Source organism: Nylanderia fulva, unplaced genomic scaffold, assembly GCF_048542155.1.
Source record: "Nylanderia fulva isolate GAGA-0341 unplaced genomic scaffold, ASM4854215v1 Scaffold3, whole genome shotgun sequence".
Taxonomy (NCBI): domain Eukaryota; kingdom Metazoa; phylum Arthropoda; class Insecta; order Hymenoptera; family Formicidae; genus Nylanderia; species Nylanderia fulva.
Window position 1 is genome coordinate 2,787,229 of NW_028190368.1, and position 22,535 is coordinate 2,809,763.

Here is a 22,535-nt window from a genome sequence, read left to right on the forward strand (position 1 = left end):
CGCGCTCGCCCGCTTTCTGCTATACTTATCAGCGCGAGAATTGAGCGACGATTTCGAAACACGCGACGCAAATTGTAGAGAGATGCGTTGGCATTGCTTTAAGAACGCGGGTGCAGCAAAATCCGTGGGTTAAAATTATCTTTATAATAATCAGGTTGGGTAAGTTAATGATTTTTTTTAACCAAGTTAAGTTAAAGTTAGTTGCTTATAAAATTTATTTTGTTAAGTTAAAAGTTGCATGGACAAAAAATTAACTCCGTTAAAGTTAAGATTAATAACTGAAGTTAAAGCAAAAGTTAATTTTTAAAAACATTATTTATATTAATGATAAGATTTAGATAATAGTTTATAAAAAAAATATATATATAAATGTCAAGAAGCGTGATTTTGCAGGAAATGATTTTTAAAAATTTAATGCTATTTTTGGCAAAAAAATAATATGTTCAAAATATAAGACATAACATTTACTATAAAATTTTACAACAATGTTTAGGGAAAATAATCTATTTAAAAAAGTTAATGTTTCGCTCATTTTGAATGCTCCATTCCTCTTAAATACCTTATAAAAGAACTCGGACACGCAGTAGCGAGCATGGAATTCCTCTACAATCTCGTTAAAATAAAAAAGAACGTTAAATCCAAGAAAAACTCGTTACTGTTCTTTACGAATCGACCAAAAGAAATCTCGCGCGTTTTACGTCTTCATTTTATATATTCGCTGCTCGTCTTGAACTCGCCGACTTATATACTTGTTGAAAACGCGGAATAGGTACCGTAATTCAAAGCGACAGAATCAAATGCGAGATCGCGCGCTTTCTCGCACCGGTCGGAGATGCTTCAAATCCGTCGCACAAAGCAGCGACTGAGAACTCGTGTCGTTCCTCTTGCAGCTTCTCTCGCAACCGCTTTTACCTCCGCCTTCGCGCTCAAAGGACGAAAATGGTGAGGCGGAGAGAAACAAGGGTGGACGGCTGGCAGAATGGAATGGAATCCGAGAGACGCACAAGAGCGAAACCTCCGTCGCTCGCAGGAGAAATACGAGCGGTGAGATGAACAGTTGTGATGCGTTCTTTGACTTTTGTAAAAACAACCGTTAAATCCAAAATCGCGCAAGAAAATATGACAGTGGCGGCTCTCTTGCGCAAAGGTTCATCTTGTACAGGGTGTCCCATAGGAAATTGTTGAAACTAATCAGCTATTATTTTTTAATGCATGCATAGTTATTTAGAAAACAAAAATTGTGTTAGAAAGAGGAAAGTCTGCAGTTTTTAATGGATATAAATAAAATGTTTGTATACCAATTTATTTTATTGATAAAAAGTAATGAAAAAAGTGCTAATAATCACATAAAATCACATAAACTAATGATAAATATTTTCAACGGTGCCAGATTTAATAGCAGCTATTAAAAGGATCGTCAATACCATTCAAAATGACATAGAAACATTAAAAAGTTTTTACGAGTTTTCGTAAAAGAACAGAATTTTGTACAAATTCAAATGGTGCGCACTTCGAAAATATTTATCATTAGTTTACATATGTGATTATTAGCACTTTTTCCATTACTTTTTTTCAATAAAATAAACTAGTATACAAACATTTTATTTATATCCATTAAAAAATACATGCATTAAAAACGACAGCTGATTAATTTCAGCAATTTCCTGTGAGACACCCTGTAAAACGAGCAAAGTCACGATAGAGATAATATATACCGATATCTATATTATCTTTGTCAGAGAAGAGAGGAAAAAATGTAGAAGCGAGAAGGCTCTATTGGCGAAGACGAGGTTGTCCATCAGCATGCGACTCCTATTTCTGACAGCTCCTACGACTGTTATAAGACACCGGTAGCACGGAAAGAAGCCAGGAAGGTATACGTAATTACGCGCGGAGGAGGACTTTTCATGTTACGACAAACCGTCCGCGTCTAGAAGGAAACCCTTTATTACGACCATTAGGTTTAATGCTAGGAAAGCGACGTTAGTTGAGTCCCTCTCGCAAGGCATATTCTGCTTCTACGCGAGCGTTAGACTTCGCGGCCGTTAAACAGATGCTGTATCGCATAATGCGACGAGTCAAATCCTCTCGATCAAAAAGATAATAAAATTAACTTTTATTAACGTAACGTGTCTCGTTAAGTGGGACTCGTGCAGCGACACGAGAATATCCCCGTCATTAGGAAGATTCTTCTTCCCAGACTAGCTGTTTAGATAAACAGATAGGATTTCTCCCTGTCTTTGGCTCGGTTGTCGTCGACCAAGAAATAGACAGCGAGTAGAATAGATTGTATAAATTTAACCGAATAAAAAAATAATTTCACAGGGTGTCCAGCAGACTCAATGAAAAAAATTCCCGGACTTTTTCAGATTTTCCAAGACCAGAAATTAATTTTTTCCCTGATTTTTTAGTATTATTTTTTCCAAATATATAATTTGCATATATCTATATGATAAATCAATTAAATGTTAAATCATGAAATTCTTGAGATATATTTTTGTCAACAATAAAAAGATTCGGAAGTTAAAAAAACAAAAATTTAAATCAATTATACAATCTGCATCATGTATATACGATAATCAAAAGTCGAAAGAAACATGCCACTATAAACTATTTAAATAATCACCTTTTTATTTATATTATATCAAATTTTTTAGTTTTATTTCTAAACACATTAAAATAAAATAACACAACGATGAAAATATAAATTAACAAACACGCTGTAGATGAATCGATTTTTAACACAGAAAATTAGCGTGCTGGGAATCAAGGAAAAGTTTATATTTATTTAATAAAAAATGTCAAATTATTGAGACAAATGTAGAATAATGTGAAAAAATTCAGATAAATAATAAAATTTCCTGATTTTTCCCTGACAATTCCAGATTTATAAAATTCCCTAACAATGCCTAGTTTTCCAGATTTCCCTGATTGCTAGACACCCTGAGAATAGATTGTATAAATTTAACCGAATAAAAAAATAATAATTCCATCGATTTGCGATAAAAATAATTTCGAACATGGATTTTATAATTATTGCGTGCAATATATATATATATATATATATATCGAGTGCAACGAAAATAGACAACTGTCTCGGGAGGATCGGTTCTCATCAGTATCTATAAATGCGCGCTGGATGCGCGCGTCATCATCGTCTGACTACGCCGATGCACGCGCTCGCAACAAAACCATTGTGACACCAATGAAACGTAATATTGTGCACACGTGTTAGAAACAGGCCATAGAAGAGAATCCTACGTTAACATTAAACACGAAGACGTAAAATGGTCCGGTGACGAATTCCGTAGAAGAGATATTCCAAATGTTACAATTCTTCTTGTATAAACATATATACTATGTTCTGAAAAAATACTCGGCAAAACTTTCAACTTGATTTTTTAAGATTAATTGAGAGACGATGTTTTTCTTTCTCTTCTCTTTGAAAGCTTAATATATGTATATCTTTAATTTGGACTCAATTATTATAGGTACTGTAAAAAATATGTAAAATTACATAAATGATTAAATATATGGTATATACATTTTCATGATTTATCGTGTAATTTTACACTTATTATTTATATAATATAGAAATTGAAGTAATTGTTGTCTCTTGCTATGAAATTCTTCATTCCTTTGAAGCGAGAAAAGGGAGCGACATCTGATACTACTAAAATCCGCGCTGGAAGAGAGTGACAGTTACAAAACCGACTGGCATCCCCCTTATATTAAATCTCGCGAACGCAGACAACAGTGCGTCGCGCTAATAATGCCCGCACGCCCTTACATGTGTGTATTTAACGTCTCGTCGCGTTTGTGTGCGCGCTATGATACCGCAAATAGAACCGCCGGAGGAGACGTCCAACTGTCTGGTGCACTCACAAAAATAGGATTGTGTCGCCTCGTCATGTATCGCTCCAAAACGTTACGCGACAAAACCGCGGCGAATCGGGGTTACGAGACGTTTTTACAATAAAGCATCAACAGGGAGAAAGAGAGAGAATACAAAACCACGGTTTTCAATTACAATATCCATCATCAATTGGTGACTACAAGTACCTCATTTACTACACTTCACAAACTTGAATTCATCAGCGTTAACTTATATATGCACGATATTCGTGACACTAATCTTACGCGAAGATCTCTCTTTCGTGCGCGAACGTTCTCCAGTATTTTATCTATTTTTAATGAAACGCGGACCGCGTTACTGTAATTGCAGCAATTATCGTAATAAGACCGTGGCGAATATTAATTGTGAAGTATATAAGCGTAAGGAATAATGACCGTATAACGGGTATGAGGTAATTAAAAAATAATAGCGCGCGAGCATCTCGCTCGGATCTTTCCAAAGTAAACATTCCAAACGCGCGGCTTACGTAAGTGCAACACGGTCAGCGTTGCAGCAGATGAAACGCACAGGGCAAACGGTAGAAACGCCTCGCCCTTTACGAGCGGAATGGCCTTTTTGCCGTCTGTGTTTGCTTTCGACGCTGATGTAAACGGCGCGGCAAGGGTGGCATTTGTCCACCAGACACGACGTGTTCGCCAGCCTCGCGAATCAATCCAAGATGCTCCGAAGAAGAGGAATCGCGCAAAAGAATTGACAAATGTCTGCCTCAATTTCTTTTTTTTATTTTTACAAGAATTGGTTTTAGTCGCGATCTTATATATACAGGTCAGGACACTTCTATATCGACTACATGTTGTCAAACATGTAACAAAATGTAACTAATATGACTGTCAACTCAGGCCGATTTATTCATTTTATTTTGACAGTTTTGTGTTAGATCTTGTACACAATCGAAAAAATGTTAAAAATAAACACGGTCGAAAATCCGTCGGAATAAATATTAAGTATTAAGAATAATTTTTATTAAATTATTTAAAAATAGTGAAATATATTATTATATGACAGGCCTGAGTTGGCCGCCATATTGGTTACATTTTTTATACACTTTATTTTAATGAGTGTCATGACCAGTACATAAAACCGTGGTTTCAGTCGAGCTCTGTGAAGTTGGCACCTCATTTTTCAAAACACTAATTTTTTTAAGTTCTTCGAATGCACCCCGAAGAGTTCTAGAGTTCCTTATCAATTTTACTAAAAACTATTGATAAATTTTGGGAATGTAACTTCACAAAATCGCTCGTTCCCGTCTTATTAATTCGATAGCAGGTATAATTTTTGAGTTGATTTACTGACCATCCTTAGAAATTCGGTGATTCCGAGCTATAAAACGGACGTATAATAGCTCGGAGCCAGCGGGTGATCTCGCTCTCTTCCTACGATCTATCTAGTTACGATATAATCCAAAGCTGTGAAACGGACACGACAATCGCGTTGTAAGCACGAGGATCACGTATAGGGCCGTGGAGCGTCGTCGTTAATACTTAAAGGGTCTGTGCGGGTCACGCAGAGGTGCGCTTCCTGTAAACGCTCGCGCTCGCTGTTCCGTGTACTAAGTACGTGTACGAGTGTTCATCATGTAACCAGAAGCCAAGCGTACGCGTTATACGTGTAGTATAACGCACGTTACACCGACCTATGCGTACGTTTATGCTCGCGCCTGCCTGCGGAAGAGCGTAAACTAGACTTTTAATCATTTCCGATTGCCTTAAATTCATTATCGAGTTATTTTATTTTAATCAAATTCTATTCTTTTTAATTAGGAAGAATAAAGTGGTTGAGGGACATTTCGAAATGGATTCGATATTTTTAGCGACACTGCGAAATCTAGAAAACTATTGAAAAGGCGTTTTTATTATGATGATGTAAATGGATAAAATTCAATGCAATATGAAAAATATCAGAAAAAGTCTCGTTAAAAGACTTTTGTGCACGAAAATTATATTCAAATAATTTGATCTATTCATATATTATATATATTTTTACAACTATTCGAAATTTATTTTTAAATGTTTATATTTTATATAATCTTACATGGAGAGAATTTTCTGCGTGTTACAATTTACCTTGAAAATCGTAGTAATCGTGGGACAATAATTGCAAGAATTTTATAAGAGTCTCTGCAATGATTAATATTCACCACAATACAAAATATTAATATCTATACCACAAAAAATAAAACATGTTCGATTAATTTTACTACGTACATATTAATATTTTTATAAATATTATATATAATCAGAGAAACTCTTATAAAATTCTTCCAATACCATTGTTTCACAATTATCACGATTTTCAGGGTAAAGAGAAAATTCTCTCTGTGTAATTTGATATAATCAATCCTTAGCATATTTAAAATTTAAAAAAAAAACTAAAATAATAATCAGTTAATTTGGAATTATTATTTTCATATCAGGCATGTTTTCTAATTATATCTGTTAATTATAAAAATCCTTCCACTTTTTTAGACTTTTTGTCACTCTCTTTCTCTCGGAAAGTTGTTGACTATATCAAACTATATCAAAGTAACACGGTCGATGGGAGACGAGGTTCCTTCCAGTTTCTCTGGAAGATTCCGCCGCTCCAATCACGCGTTGTTCCGAAACCGCGAGCGACACGGCGAAATGTCTCAAGGTATTCTTCTTTCTGCTCCTTTCGCCTCTGCGTTTCTTCTCCCTCGGACACGTCGGCTATTCCTGGGACCCGGGCAAAATGCGCGCGTCCTCGATGAGTCGCGGAAAGGTGACAGGTGCCGAGTGCTTCTATAAATTGCGATCTTGAAAGAAAGAGGGAACGAGAAAAGGAAGAAGGTTGAAGAGTGAGTGAGCGAGAAAGCGGGAAGAAACCGCGGAGTGACCCCTGGGCTGCTATCTTTAGCTTGTTTCCGAGCCCTAACACGGTTCTCCCTTTGAAACACGTGCGACGTTAAACGTCAGTTCTGCGCGTTCGCAAATGTCATTGATGTCTGAACGTTTGCGCTCGATATGAATGTGAAATTGGAGAAATTTTGCGAGATAAATAAACATATTAAATTCGTACAGATGATCGTACAAGATTTCTGTTTCTCTCTCGACAAATACGGAGACTTGTAGTGAGGACGACAAGATCTAGTAAAGCGGATTGATACTCGCGCATTCGAGAGGTTAAGGTTTCTGGAATATCTTGTAGCTCAATGAATACTCGTTGGCACCAGGTTGGAATCACGCGAGTGTATCGATTATGAATGAGCCTCCAGATCCATTCAGTTTGAACGTGACCCAGCGTGCCCCAGATGAGCCTTGGTCCATCCCGGCTCATCTAAGAGGCCCGGTCACTTTCATTCTGCGACACTTGCGCCTATCCTCAAGCCGCTGTTGCGACTTCAAAACACGTGACGAAGAAGACAGAGGCGATAAACTCGATGAATAGGTAAAGATCAATATCGAATTCGCGATGAGTATAATAAAAGAAATATTAAGACTCTTCTCTCGACCGTACTGGCAAATATTATTTATTAAATCACAACGTTTCGACCCTTCTTTGAGTCCCTATATTAAGTGATTTGTGAAAATAAAAATAAAATTATAATTTGAAGATGTCAAGAACGAACATAGTGTCGGTTTGACAACACGTCAAGACTCTTAGACGAGTTATGAGAGACTGTCTCTCTTCGTTCTTGACTATTTTTATTTTCACAAATCACTTGATAAGGACTCAAAGAAGGGTCGAAACGTTGTGATTTAATAAATAATATTTGCCAGTACGGTCGAGAGAAGTCTTACTTTTTTTTTAATTTCGTCTGACGATTCTCAAATATCTACGTTTTTATAATAAATATTGCTTAGCGATCGGATCTGAAATTTTTCAAGTGCTCGCATATTAACTGGATATTTCCATCATAAATTTTCAAGGAGACGGCCTTCTCCTATACATCGTTTCGTTATAGATTCAAGCAACGATAATTGCGGTAATAAATTACCGCATCTGAATAAGACAGAAAAATGCGCGGTGGAATTTCTCACGAGGTCCCGATCGCGACCTAAGTATTTGCTCTCGGTTGCTCCTGGCAGGAGAGAAGATTAACGTCGCGCACCGCGGATATCCAACCGTGCGTGGAGGTCCACTGCTGCGCTATGGACCCCTTCGTCTGCTCCTTCTCTCTTCCTTCGTTTCCCCGTTCGCGGACCCTCTGACGACCGCAACTATTTCCAGCCGCGTTTAATTAATCTTGAACCAAAAACGTCGAGTGAGAAAATGGCGGACGGACGGTCGGTTAGACTCGGGCATCGGCCACCTGGCAGAAATAGCAGCCATGGCGGCTCCACGGACTTGAAGTTTCCTCCATATATATACGCGAGCACGAGAGAGACAGATGAGGCGATAGGGAGATAGAAAGAGAGAGAGATGGAAATTAATGAAGGAATAAACGAGATAGACTTGGCACCTGCCAACCGCTATCTCGTCACCAAAGGTTTCGACTTCCCGGAGATGAAAACCTCATTCGATTCATTCGATCGACACTCTGATAATTTCTATGTAATCTCCTTAATAATAAATGTCAACAAGATGTCCAGCAGACTCAATGAAAAAAAATCCCTGACTTTTTCAGATTTTCCAAGACCAGAAATGAATTTTTTCCCTGACTTTTTAGTATTTTTAGTATTATTTTTTCGAAATATATAATTTGCATATATCTATATGATAAATCAATTAAAAGATTCGGAAGTTAAAAAAACAAAAATTTTAATCAATTATACAATCTGCATTATGTACGATAATCGAAACAAATATGTCACTTATTTAAATAATCACCTTTTTTATTTAATTATATCAAATATTTTAGTTTTGTCTCTATCAAATACATTGAAATAAGATAACACGATGATGAAAATATAAATTAGTGAATCGATTTTTAATACAGAAAATTAGCGTGCTGGGAGTCAAGGAAAAGTTTATATTTATTTAATAAAAAATTTCAAATTATTGAGAAAAAATCCAGATAAATAGTACCTGACTTTTCCCTGACAATTCCAGATTTATCAAATTCTCTGACAATGTCTGGTTTTCCAGATTTCCTTGACCGCTAGACACCCTGATCAAACAAGATAAATTCTATTAAATAATTAACAAGCAATTAAATAACTTGTCAAACAGTTTCAATATATATCATCTTACATTTCGGCGTTTCCGGCGATAAATCTTTATTTCGCCAAAATTATCGCCAATGGGAGCACATATATTTCAGTTAAAAGATTTACGATATAAGATACGAAATATCCTTCCTTTCCCTTTCTTTGCCGCCCATCGTTTTCGCTGGAGCTTGCCAGGTAAAGTAACGCGAGAGATCTCCTCTCTTATTAATTCACCAGGTCAACGGATATCCGCGAAACGTAGATTCCGAAAAGTGGCCGACTCGCACAGCTAATAATAACCGTTCCTCCCGTATCGCGTACACGGGCCGGATTTATATTTCGCGGTGGTACCGGAAACCGATTCCGAAATATCTCGCGCGCACGACCGCGGAAGTATTCACAAAAAAGAAGAATTCCACTCTGGACCGGCGTCGAAATCTCCCGCCTACGAGAAACGTGTCCGCGGCCAAAAACACGGGCCGCTTTCGTTCGGCGGACGAAACGAAACGGTGATTGTGACTGATCCCGTGGATCGGATACGCGCATTTCCGCCGGAGGAAATTTCCAGCGAGAGTCTTGAGAAGAAGAGCCCCTGAATCCATTAATAAAGCTTTCACGCGTCTTTTCACGTCTCATAGCAAGCAAGTTTCAGTTGATCTCGATTTAATTGACGTTGGCAGCTACACGACGTATACAGTTTAAAACGACTGCTGCAATCAAGGGAGAGTTAATGTCGTCGGGCTATCACGCAACTTGGAAGGTTGCTTCGTTCAAAGGGATGGGAATGAGTCTGCGACTTCTTCTTCGGCTTGAGAAATGACCGCGCGCTATTGACCAATTGACTTCGCAATTAGTAACCCAATTTCCTGTTTGAGGCATAATAATGTACGAAGGTTACAAAAATCCCGTCGCTCTATCGAAACAAATCACGTCGATTTGCTACGTCGTTGCATGCATGAATTTTAATTGCCTGGGTTTCTTATTATTATTAGAAACGAGATTATTTTATCGGCGCGCTAAACCATGGGTCCCTAAGAACTACAAAAAAAAACAAAACAAAAAAAAATAATAATAACGCGTATGAAAAATGAAGATGTACATGAAAGTGTGCCCGTAACATTTAATCTCGCGTGTGAGTGGCGTGCGCCGAGATAAGCCGTTTCGGTGCGGTTGCAAGGAACGCGAGACGATAAGAGCGAACGATAAGAATGCGAGGTGCGCCTTGCCTTGCTCTCCCTCTCTCCAGGGTAGTTATTCGCGTACTGTTGTTTGCCATGGATGAAGCCGGCCACCATGAAATTTCGTATCGTCTTCAACATCAAAGCTCGCCATCGCCATAAATACATCTTTCACGCGTATTCATGACGACTGCTTGCAAACTTGCTTTCGGAAATTTACAGTATAATTTTATTAAAAATAAATAATAATTTTATCTATCTATTAAATAGATAATTATTTCGTTTAAATAGATTACTTAATTAATAAATAAATTTAAATTTAATTTATTTGTCGGAATTTTTAATTAATGCATGTGTCGATTTTAGATTTAATAATCGATTGTTTTTGAGAAAAAATCGATCGCGCCGATATGACTTGATAATATAACAGATATAACCGAGACGTCTCTGTCTATCGCGAAAATCACTGATAAGTCTTGAAGAAAAATTTGCAATTTTTTCTGAAAGCGCGTACATCAAAATGCGCGCAAAACATTTTTGATGTCACACGTCGAGGATGAGGAATCCGAAAATGGCAGCGGACGTACGAACGACATAGGTTAGCTATTTACTTTTTTTATCGGAGAAATATCTGATTTTCAAAAGGTTAATTATATTAGGTTATAACATACGATCGAGAATTTTTAAAATAATTTCAATCCATTTTAATAAAATTTTTGTTTTTCTTTTGCTTATGTTTCCTAAAATATTTATATCTTCCTTTAAAATCAAAATTACATGTAATGTTTGATATCTTATTATTGCATTATTATTTGTCAGTGGCAAACAAACCTGATAAATCTGTTGCGAAAATAATGATATCTTATTATTGCATTATTATTTGTTAGTGGCAAACGAACCTGATAAATCTGTTACGAAAGTAAGCTCGAGAAATCCCTTGAAGGAAGAAATTCGGGTGTGGCTCAAAACAAACCATATATTGGATAACGCGGAATCTAAATCCAATGTCGAAACAGATGAGAAAAATGAGAAATGCCTCGATACGAAATCACGAGATAAGGACGGTATGTTTTACTTCAAATTGTCTTTGTTAAAAAAAAAAAAAATTACGTTACGATTCGTAATCAAATATTAAAACATGTGTACTATTAATATAAACTTATTTCGAAATAACAGTTCATGATATTATGGATAAAATTATTTTAGATGCGTGCGTTGCCTCCGGCGATATTTGTAGAATCTGTCATATGGGCGAATATGCCGCAATCACGGAAAATCATTCGTCATGCGATTTGCAAAATCAGACAGATCGGTCATCGGCACCGCCAAACTTGACCTATCTCGGTCCTTTGATCTCGGCCTGCAAGTGAGTTTTCGGCTTATTATAGAAAGCTAAATATTATTCTGCGGACAGATTAATAGAACTTTATAGATCTTTGACCTCGGACTTATGCGAATAAATTATAATAGAAAGAAATGATAGGTATTCTCACAGACATTAATTTTCTCGAGTCGATGATGTATCAATTATATAAATCATGTCTGAAGATTAAAACATAATGAAAATATCTGAATTTTTTTTTGTTAATATTTTTCATTATATTAATATTTATTACTAATAATATAATAAAAAAAAATAGTAATTAATATATTAATATAAAAATATTAATATAAAAAAGTAAAAAAAATTTTCAAATATTTTCATTATTTTTTTATTTAATACTCCATATCTAAAAAAATATAAATGTCTTTTTTTGGAATGTTTCGTTTAATATGACGCGACAGATGCCGAGGTACAGTAGCTCTGGTGCACGCCGAGTGTCTCGAGAGATGGCTAACCGAATCCGGTCGTGCAAGATGCGAGCTTTGCGGCTACAGATACGCGACGAAGAGGGTACGTCGTTACAGCCTTTTTCGAAGTGTCTTAATATGGTTCCACACCGTACTAGCTACTCGACAAGTGAGTTCACTCTCGCATCCTCACCCTTCCCTCTTTTCCTGCTGATCTGAACTCTCGAAGCCGGATTTGACTACATCTCTTTTGACACGCGTGATATAAATATTAATTATATCAGATGTAAATCTGGTGACTTCGTCAATCATCTTTAAATCGCGGTAGAGATAATATCGTAAAAGAGAGTTATCACAAAACCATGAAAGACTGAATACATACAAATTTTATCTATATGTATATATACACGGCGCATCAAGTAAAATTGAAATCGTATTACAAGCTGATCTACAAGATGATCTTTTCGAACATCGCGACCTGAATATATTATGATTAAACTCTTAATTATTCTGACAATTCACCTCGTTATTTAATGCGTGTTCCTTTGAGATGTTGCTCGATATCGGGTACTTGGTGATGACCACGCCCGTAGCTGCATTTTCCTGCTACGTATGCGCCTTGGCCTTGAAGACATTGCTGCGAAACGGCTTTTACGAGATACCGTGGATGATAGTCGCCATGTTACCAACCTGCTTATTGACGCTGATAGCTTATTGGCGATGGATAATTACGTTAGGGAGGTAAGGGAGCCGTTCGGCTCAAATCAGCTCGTGCGCCACGTCTGTTCGCAGATGAAAACGCGGTCGTTAATATGGAAAAGGAGTTAATTAAGGTATTACGCGTGCAAAAGACACGATCATGTGATTATTAAAGTTTGGCGAGTTGTGATATGCATTTTGAGGCAATGTCAATTATTAAAAAGATAATTAGAAAGTGTTTACCTATACTGTCGTTACGAACATAAATCTTGACATTAGTATTATATATATAATTTATTTATAAATATAGAGTATATTAATTATATATAATATATATATATATATATTGTCTATATATAATTAATAATTAAATAAACTGCGAAATATAATAACTGTTCTTTCGTATTACAGATTGCACGGTCATCGATGGAGACGCTACTGGAGAAGCAACTTTGTGATTCGTTTGATTCCCGATAACAACCTCGAGGACGGTGTTGATCTGCGAGAGCAATCGGACGATCATTTTGACATGGAGGATTTCGAATGGAGGCTCGAGGAGATCGAAGAGTTCGCATGATTCTCTCGCGATGTGATACTCAACCGACTTGCAATCGTGACATCTAATTGCACGACAACCTTTTTCTATTTTTATTCATGTCTCCCTGTCAGAATCTTCATACAGCTGCACGATATTTAATTGCATGTTATTAACTCGACATTTTAATTGAAACTCATTGTCGCGTAACAAAGTAAAGTCGTCGCATCAGAGGCAAATTAAGCTTCGCCCGATGCTTCCGGAGAAAAGTGTGATTTGTCTAGATTTTATATCATTTTTTAAAAAACTCTGTATTTTTTTACAACTTTTTCGAACGTTTGATTAAAGTAATTGAAATATTATTCAAACCTCAATTTTTATTGAAGAAAAACTGCGACTTTTTTTTTAAAGATCCTTGAATTAAAAATTCAGAGCGACTGGTTTTCGAAATATTCGAGAATTCGTTTTCCACGGATGTAAACAATATAACAAATACTTTTACGATACATATGGAGGACAGGAATGCGAGGCAGAAGCTGACAGGGCAGAAGTTGGAGAGCAGAAAAGAACTTGTCGACTGAATAAACCTGTTGCTCTCGAGCTATGCGGAATCCTCTTGCATTTCACTTTCATCTCATCGAAAGCAATTGCCCGCACGCGGCAATTTTTTAATGTTATTTATGTATGTTTTAATGATATTTATATATGCCACTATCCCGTACGGTAAAAAAAAAGGATTAAATTTATTAATCGACATGTTCCCTCTCGTGTCGTGAGATCCTCGAACTGGATTTCTGAATCATCAACAGTGTTGCAGTTCCATCATGATAACACCGTTTACGGAGCCTTCGATTTGCACACTATTATTATATAAAAAGATATCAGTATATCGGTTTCAATTTATCTGTTATTGATTCGCTGCAATTTATCCACATTATCTTAGCAAGCAAAATTACACTCGGATGTGTCAGAATTAATCAATAAATTCGAGAAGGCTGATATCGATTCTTTTCACAGAAGACAAAAATTTGATTTTTAAATCAAAAGATCCTGATTCATATCATAGATATTCAATAACGAGTCGAGGAATTTTGTTAAAAGCCCTGTCTGTATGAAAGAAAGAGAGGAAAAAAATGCGATTCCCTTATTCATGAAATATTCAAACAAAATCAGCACGACGAATATTATCATCCCGTCGTAATCGACGCATTCAGTGATTACCCAGAAAGGATATATGGCATTAATAATACGATCAGCATCGACTCGCGCTTTAATCGAATCTGTCGGTAGATTTTGAACATTTAAAATCGGTCGATCCCTATCGACTGCTTGAATTTATCCGCTAACGAGCCGGCTCTTCTTCCGCTCATTGACTTAAGTCGAACGATTTAATTAAGCGCGCGATGCTGGCCGACAATTTCACCGTATACATACCTCTTTCATTTCGAAGAGATCGGATATTCGTTTTGTGCGCAGAATTTTTTTTTCCTTTTTCTTTTTTTTTAAAGACGAAACTCTCGATTAACGCTGGCGGTTTCCCAATCGATTATCGATGATGACTTAGCGATATAACCGATAATGGAGCGCCTACCGCAACGAGATGATTTTTCATTCAAGATTAAGTCTACGTTATTACGCGTGAGTTAATTTTCAGATCGAGGAAAATTGAAAAGCCGCGCGACAACATTCTCGTGTTCCTATTAATTTCCTATTAGTTCCTATTAATACGCGCGAATACTAATAAACTCGCGATAATGAGAACCGCTGCTTTAGGACGATCTGCTGCATGTGGTTTACATTTTAATGCGCGATAATATAACCGGCATGCGCCGTCGTTGATTCATGATGGAATAATTACGCTCGTCTGAGTTTCGCGCTTCTTCTCGCTCGAGATGCGACGATGAGAAAATTCTCGTACATACGAGGGTCCACATTTTTTTTTTTTTTACAAACAATGCAAAAAGGACGCGAGAGTAAAATTAAATTCCCGAGATAGAATGATTCATTTTGCAAACGATGCTTAGTTTATCTCTATTACGATCTTTGCTCCATCATATTTTCGCCCTTGACTTGTCGCCTTGAAGCTTCAGCTGTCCGTTTAAAACATATACATATATATATATGGTTCAAAATGACTTTTCACCGCGATGAGGAGCCGAGGAAGAAATGAATCTTTTATGTGACTGCACCCCCTTGCAGATGCATCCGGTTCCATCTTCAGATTCTATGGGGACCCTCGTGTGTCGCTCCTGGATGCACGGAAATAAAAAAAAAGAAGGCGAAAAGAATACCGCCAACGAGAACAGGGTGTACGTCACAGAGTAAATCCCTGCCCTCTATATCGCGACAAAAAAAAAAAAAAAGAGTAATATTTATGCGGTGGATATTTGTCTCGTTGACAGACGCTTTTCTCACCGATGAATTTATTGCGGATCTGCGAGCTCTTAAATTTTGAAAGGCGCGAGATATACATAGATACAGGAATTTTTCCGAAATATTAATTTCAAGTCAAATAATCGACCGTCTAGCATATATAATATCTCTTATCTATTCGTGAAACTGTCACATGCATCTCTTTCGCTCCTAATTTGTCAAACTCGATCTTTCATGCAAATAAATTGTATTTAAATTAATTAATACTTGTAAAGAGATTTTTCGTAAAGCAACGACACAGATTGTAATTGAAAAGTTTAAACTTGATTTAAAAACTTGAAAACATCGATCGAGTCGTACACGATCCCGTACTATTAAAAGGCAACGATCTCGAAAACCGGCTCGTCGCGAAAAAAAAAATGAATAAATTGCAATTCGATATCACAGATGTATAACTCAAGCTTAAGTGTGCATTACGCCTTTAATTATTGTGATAATATAAATAGGAAAAAATCACAGGCAACACGTGAATAGTGTTGCCGCTTAATTGTTTCTCCCTTTCTCGGTCTTCGAAAAGCTCGAAACGCGTACTTAATTGAAATCTCGACTTATCGACGCTCGTTTACGTACTCTTTAAAGCTGTTAGCGAATCGTAAAGCGGAGAATGTGCGTCCGTAGCTTTGGCACTTGCTCCTCCTCGACATTTCAATTCCAATCTCGTTTCAACTATACACTCTTTTCATTAGAACTTCTCGTTATGTAATGTAAAAACACGACGAGATTTTTTTTAGTCGGAGTTTATTTATCATATTCCAAGCAGCGTTCCGATCAGAAACAAACTAATAAATTTGTCGAAGCATTTTTTTTTGTTTTCAAATCTGGAATAGCCCGTATCTCGATATTGATGATCCGTCCAGTTGCATTCCTATAGCGCCCATCCTTCTTTCAACCGCTGACGCACTAAGCATTTCCAACTGATAAAATTTATAGATGCTGATAAAGAGAGCTCCTAACCGCGTTCGTGCGGTCATTAAAGCGGTCTAACGATTTAGTAGGCACGAGCCAATAAATCCGAGCCCTCTTCGAATCGCGTTCTCTCTCTTTCTTTTCTTTCTTTCTCTCTCTCTCGCGTGCATCCCCCTCGTTGATTTTATAATTAGATCACCAAGCTTATATATATGCGCGGCAATCTTCGTAGGAAGCGTTGTTAACATAATTACAGAGAGATACACTGTTGGAAATATGCTGTTCCTCGTCGCTTTGCGCAGGATGGTGCATTTATTCGAGCTACATACATTAACATCATTACTCGCGAAATCAATTTACACACGCTTCGGTAATTATAATTAGTGTGCTTTGCGTCTCGCCATATTTATTATCTATAAATCCTATTGGTCTGACGTAATGAACATGTTAAAAATCTTGTTATTCCTTGAATATATTTGATGATTCAAAGTCATTCACTCGAAGATCAAGCAATCAACTCGATATCAACTTTCATCATCGACATTTATCGCCTCGTTTTCCCTGTTCTTGTTTTAAAGACTGTTCGCAGTTTACGGATTCACAGAAGATAAAATCGTCTTTTTCGATATATATTGATGCAAATTGCAAATTCTAACAATTTTATTGGATCACTCCTTCTCTGCAAGCTTCATTATTTAAATTTAAAAAAAAATCTTATAAAAGTGTTATATATTTTTTCCAACCATAAAAAATAATTATAAATAAATTAAATCTAATTTCATGTAGATATTATAATATTTGAATGTTTTAGACTCTGGCCGGTGACAGGGCATGTTTGTGAAGACATGTGGACTGGCCAAAGATAAGCTCGTCTTCGAAGGTATGTCTCTATCTCGTGTGACAGATAAGTGGTCGAAAGAGTGTGTCTTACGATCGGCAACCGGTTTAAGCGCATCTACGCCATCGAGCATCGGGATTTCGATCGCGACAAGGTGCGAAGAAGGCCGCAAGAATATCTTGGCACGGCGCGGCGAGACTGAAAATCGAATTCTACGAGATAATAACGTATGTTAGCCGCGCGAAGACCAAGACGGTGGAGTTCTGCCAAGAGAAACACACCTTAATGCCCGTATTATATGCGAAAGAGCCGACGACGGTCGAGGAGAGCAACATCGGAGTTCCTTTTCGCGCCGACACGAGAGTCGCGGCGCGTTTCAGCAGAAACATAATATTTGACTAGACTGAATAATATTCATATGTGCGGCGCGGGCTAAAATGAGCAACGAAAAACTCGAGACGTTTCTTCTTGATATCTTAATCGACATGTTGCTGTATGTGTATAATTTTTATCTCGCAAACTCTAATTGTTCCGTCAATTAAATATTTTAGTTTTGTAGAGCATATTGAACCGAATATATTTTTGTCGTTAACGATAGAATTTATAAATAAATCTGCGACACAAATTCCTCGAGATAATACATCAGCGAAAGATACAGAAAAAGAAGATACGAGACAGCTCTGCGTCTGTCGAGCAAGGAAGCGAGATGTTCAATTTGTTTTCGCCCGACACGAGGAAGTAAATCTCGTAAAATTAAATTTCGAAAAGACTTGAAAAGATTAGGTGCTCAACGAAGAGCAAATACTTATCAGATCAAAAACATCGGGAAGTTTCTTCGCATGCATATTCGCGGATGATCGATGATTAACATGCGCATCCAATTATAATATAAATATGTGTTGCAGTTTGAAATTATTCTAGTATATAATCATTACTTTAATATTCAAGAAATACTTTCACAATGATAAAAATTGTATCAATATTTTTCCGATCTTAATAAAGTTTAAATAAAAAGTTCGATATCCGAGAAAATAACAAAAAGGAATTTTCATTGTGAAAATGTATTTACCGCGATTAGAATTCGAATCTGATACTACAGTCACAACATAAGATCTGAACCGCTAGACGATCACGGATACTCGAGGATTCACGATCGATTGTTGAATATTGATCCGTCGAGATGAATGTTCCGGTTGAGCGCTCGAGCGAATCGCGCGGGAAAAGAATCCACCAACGCAACACACGGATCTTCTATTTCGTCTTGCTCATTAATACTGTGGAATTCGCGTTAACGCGGCCCGGGGAATTGATTAACAGCTCTAAGCTCCGACGATTTCCGCGATTGCGAATAGCCGACAACAACAATGCGCGGCCAACATGCGCGAGCGAATCAACAGCGGTCGTTTTCATCGTCGATTCCGTTGCTTCGCCTTCGAACGAGCCTAGCTTTTTGCCCCGCAAGCGGCTTCCCGGATATCCTAGCAATTAGCGATATAATATACCGTCGAGGAAACGAGATTTTACGAGCCGCGGCCACTTTTGCCGGCTACTCTCGACGGGGCGAAAATCGCCCGTCGTCATGTTTTATTGTTTTCGATTCAACGACGGCGGTCTACGTGTACAGCAAGTACAGTAGCAGCTGCAAATCTACCACCAGCGTGGATAATGGTAGTGTATGTGAAGCTGACGTCTCATTTTCTCGAAACTCATAAATAATAATTAAGAGTTCTTAATTTTCAATAGTTTTTATCACATAGGATATTCGAGTTTTTATTATTTGTTTATTATAGTTCAATAACTATTATTGTTATATGAAATAGTTCTAAAGTTCTTGATTTAAACAAATAGTTTTGGCCACTCAGCTTCACACACCCTCTCATTACCGCTGTAGAAATGTTATACAATATAAACAATTTCTCACTCACCGACACGTGCAATAGCGGAGTTGTAGTATACACAGCACATTCTGAAAACAAAATATTCAAATTAGACATATATATTATGTAAATTAAATATGTTATAAATTGTATTTATACATATGTATACATACCTTACAGTTGCCCCGCTGTCGCCCGATGCTTCTCCGGACCTCCTCCTCGTCTCTTGGCTGTTATTGCTCCTTTATAGCACTCACGACACTCGCGAAAAACACGAATAATTACGATTTCCCGACACTTTACACGGCACTCCCGACGCGCGACACTTTCGCGGCACTCCCGACGCGCGACACTTTCGCGGCACTCCCGACACGGCGCGTGAATTGCACGCGTTTTCGCGTACATTGCGCAATGGAAAAGAAAAACATGCGAAAACTATAATAGCAAGAAGAGCAACGTCCGTTCGGTAATCTCGCAATCATACTCGCGCCAGGCTTATCAGCAATGCTACCTGTAACAAATAAAAAATATATATTAGAGCAATTTTATTATTTTGCATTGTAATATACATAATATATAAGTATGTAAGCTAGAATTAAGGATAGAATATATTCACGGGCCGCAACACATTCGCGCGCGCAAAAACGGTTGGGTTATGTTGACCGCTAGCAGGTTTTGGGTCGAATTTCTCGCGAAAAATGCGTCACAAACAATTATATCTATATGTGAACGTTGAAATTATGATCAACGGTTAATAAATATTGCAATACAAATAAGGTTAGAAACAATTATGCTTACTAATTAATAATTAATTACAGCGGGACGCAGAGCTCAAACTTCCTAGTACTCGCGGCGCGGCGTTTCGGTAATAGCTGAAGTTATTCACTAGTCTACAAACATCGGCAACTTCATTCTAATAGCGCGCGCGAATTATAAATATATTATATATGTTATATAAATATATTATATACATATATTATAAATGACTTAATATTAATAACTAATTAAAACTCGAAGAACTTCGTTCGAAAAAATATTTTAGAATAATCAGGGTGTCTATTCAAAATTGTAAAAAAATTCCATGAGAATTCCTGATATTTTCATTTAAAATTTCAGGCAAAATCAGAAAATTTGCGATTGTAAATGCATCTTTTTAAAAATGCATTTGTTGTATACGTTTAATGTTTTCTATTCATACGATTGAAAAGTTATCAAGAGTGCAGTTTTTTTAGTATTTAATATTAATTTATTAATTATAAAATTAATTTGAGCAATAACAAAGTGTATCATTATATCTAAATGCTAAAAATAAATGCAAAAATATAATATAAAAATAGAAAACAAAAAATAATTTATTATGTTTTAAGAAATATTAATTTATTTAAATTATTTAAATTTTTATTTAATTATCTATTAAATAAAGAGTACTGATTTATTTAAACCTACTATCTATTAAAAAATTGAACATTTTTTTATAAAATTTACATAAGATTTTGATACACAAATAGATTGTCAATAAAAAAATCACATATAATTTCAATAAAAACTTAAATATTGCAAAGATATGTTAAACACGTTTCTTAAGCGAATAAGAGTAAAATTGAAAAGGCTAATTTTTTTAATTCCCAGAATCTCAATCAAATTCCATGAGAATTCCTTGATTTTTAGAAGGCAGAAGCTTTCTTTAGAACTCATGTAGAACTATAATTTTTTTAATCCCGGTAATTACTGATAAGGAAAATGCCGTATGACAAAGTGAGACGAGTGCTTTAATGATGAGAACTATATTTGTTTAAACAATCAAAAACTCCAAAACCATTGAAAATAAAGCTAGAATTCTTGATCATTTATGAGTTTCCACAAAATGAGACGGCAGTTTCACGCACATACGATAATGTCTGCCTTTACTGAATGATAAATTGTCCAAGCGCGGAGGAATGTGTTCATCGCATATCGTAAATTAGATATTGAAAAGCGCTGAAGAGGGCTCACAGTCTCTCCCTCGTTTCATAACTAATTCTGGATTGGCAAAAACGAATGACACGATCGAGAAGAACATGTTTATACCGCGTCATCTATTTCCAGCTAGGATCATATCCGTCGTCGCGCTCTTATCCGCATCGGATCCTCGAGTCGAACTACGGAACTGCGGTCACGTTCTCATCTCTCGCCCGGAAGCTCGTTCCTCGTAGGTGTCGCGTGTACGAGAGAGATAAAAAAGTGCCGGGATGGAAGGTGATATCCTTCGGCAACACCCCGGAAGCGTGAACACACCAAACGAGCACGTCGAATCGACTCGCGGAACGCACAGATTCGTTCGCGTCCAGAATAGAACGTTTCGTTTACGTTTCTAACGCGTTTGTATGTAAATTAAGCGCAAAATTGCGATCCTAATTTCAATGATAAATTAATACCTCAAAAAAAAAAAAAAAAAAAAAAGGTAAAAGTATATACTTAATTTTTAAAAAAACATGTACATTTTCCGTCCAAATTTGCCTTTACAATTATATAGTTCACAGTTTTTATGACATCATACAAATTTTACAAAAAAAAATTGTTAACATTGCCAAATTTGTGAGATGTCATTTCAAGAAATTTAGAGAGAAACATATTCCAGTAATGAAAACCAAATTAATAAAATACTACAAAATGATAAAAATAATTTCAATTAAGAAGAAATTTTTAAAAAATCACACACATTTCTAACAATTTAATTTAATTTTTTGACATCATACAAATTTTTAAGAAATCGTCAATAATTAAATTGCTGGATTTCAATGACGAATAAATAAATCCCAATAATTCAAATTAAGATAAAAAAAAAGTTAAAATAATTTTAAGTAAATTAAAAAGAATATCTAATATAATTTTGCTATTAAAATGAAACAGTTGACAACTTTTAGAACATCGTTACAAGTTAAAAAAAAACTGAGAACCAAACGGACGTTGCGGAGATCGCACGCGCGAGTCCGCACGAGATTATCCAGGAGCGGCTTATCCGTGCGTGCGCGCGGTGTACATAATGTTTGTATGTGTACATGTGCGTGTGTGCACGCGTGCTATGTTATTTTGTCGGCCGTGCCAGATGCCGAACCCCCTTGCCACTGGTTACTTCTGGTTTCATATTCCGGCGCGACGATATTTTTGGAGCGCGTTGCGCGCGCTGGTGTATTTCGTTCTCGCGCGAGAGAAAAAAAAAAGAGAAAGGGTTGAAAGAAAAAGGGGGAAAGCCGAATTTCTTACTGGGGACGCGT

The 22,535-nt window shown here is 36.6% G+C and overlaps 2 protein-coding genes across 4 annotated transcripts in view; one reads left to right on the forward strand and one right to left on the reverse strand.

Moving 5' to 3' along the window:
* The window catches only part of Ets96B (ETS variant transcription factor Ets96B), a 51,306-nt gene extending 31,940 nt beyond the window's left edge, over positions 1–19,366 (reverse strand). Inside the window, exon 1 of the mRNA XM_085484254.1 lies at positions 19,330–19,366. The gene's annotated coding sequence lies outside the window, so the exon portion shown is untranslated. The remainder of the gene's footprint in view (positions 1–19,329) is intronic.
* Positions 10,293–13,589, forward strand: LOC114928612 (E3 ubiquitin-protein ligase MARCHF2). 3 transcript variants are annotated; one of them, XM_029299864.2, is made up of 7 exons: positions 10,293–10,423; positions 10,569–10,800; positions 11,090–11,266; positions 11,409–11,568; positions 11,988–12,162; positions 12,544–12,734; positions 13,104–13,589. In XM_029299864.2, the coding sequence occupies exons 2-7, from the start codon at positions 10,743–10,745 to the stop codon at positions 13,267–13,269; spliced, it is 927 nt and encodes a 308-aa protein (XP_029155697.1). In that variant the 5' UTR covers positions 10,293–10,423; positions 10,569–10,742; the 3' UTR covers positions 13,270–13,589. The 3 variants fall into 3 exon arrangements, with proteins under 3 accessions (XP_029155697.1, XP_029155706.1, XP_085340374.1); XM_029299873.2 differs by having other exon boundaries at positions 11,123–11,266; XM_085484248.1 differs by lacking the exon at positions 10,293–10,423 and having other exon boundaries at positions 10,505–10,800.
* Positions 19,367–22,535: the final 3,169 nt, after the last annotated feature.

Bases quoted from the DNA above. Each gene is read 5' to 3' on its own strand.
- LOC114928612 (XM_029299864.2), top strand. From the start codon at position 10,743: ATGTCACACGTCGAGGATGAGGAATCCGAAAATGGCAGCGGACGTACG. The intron at 12,163-12,543 runs GTGAGTTCACTC...TGTTCCTTTGAG, and splicing joins CCGTACTAGCTACTCGACAA to ATGTTGCTCGATATCGGGTA. The intron at 12,735-13,103 runs GTAAGGGAGCCG...TTCGTATTACAG, and splicing joins TGGATAATTACGTTAGGGAG to ATTGCACGGTCATCGATGGA.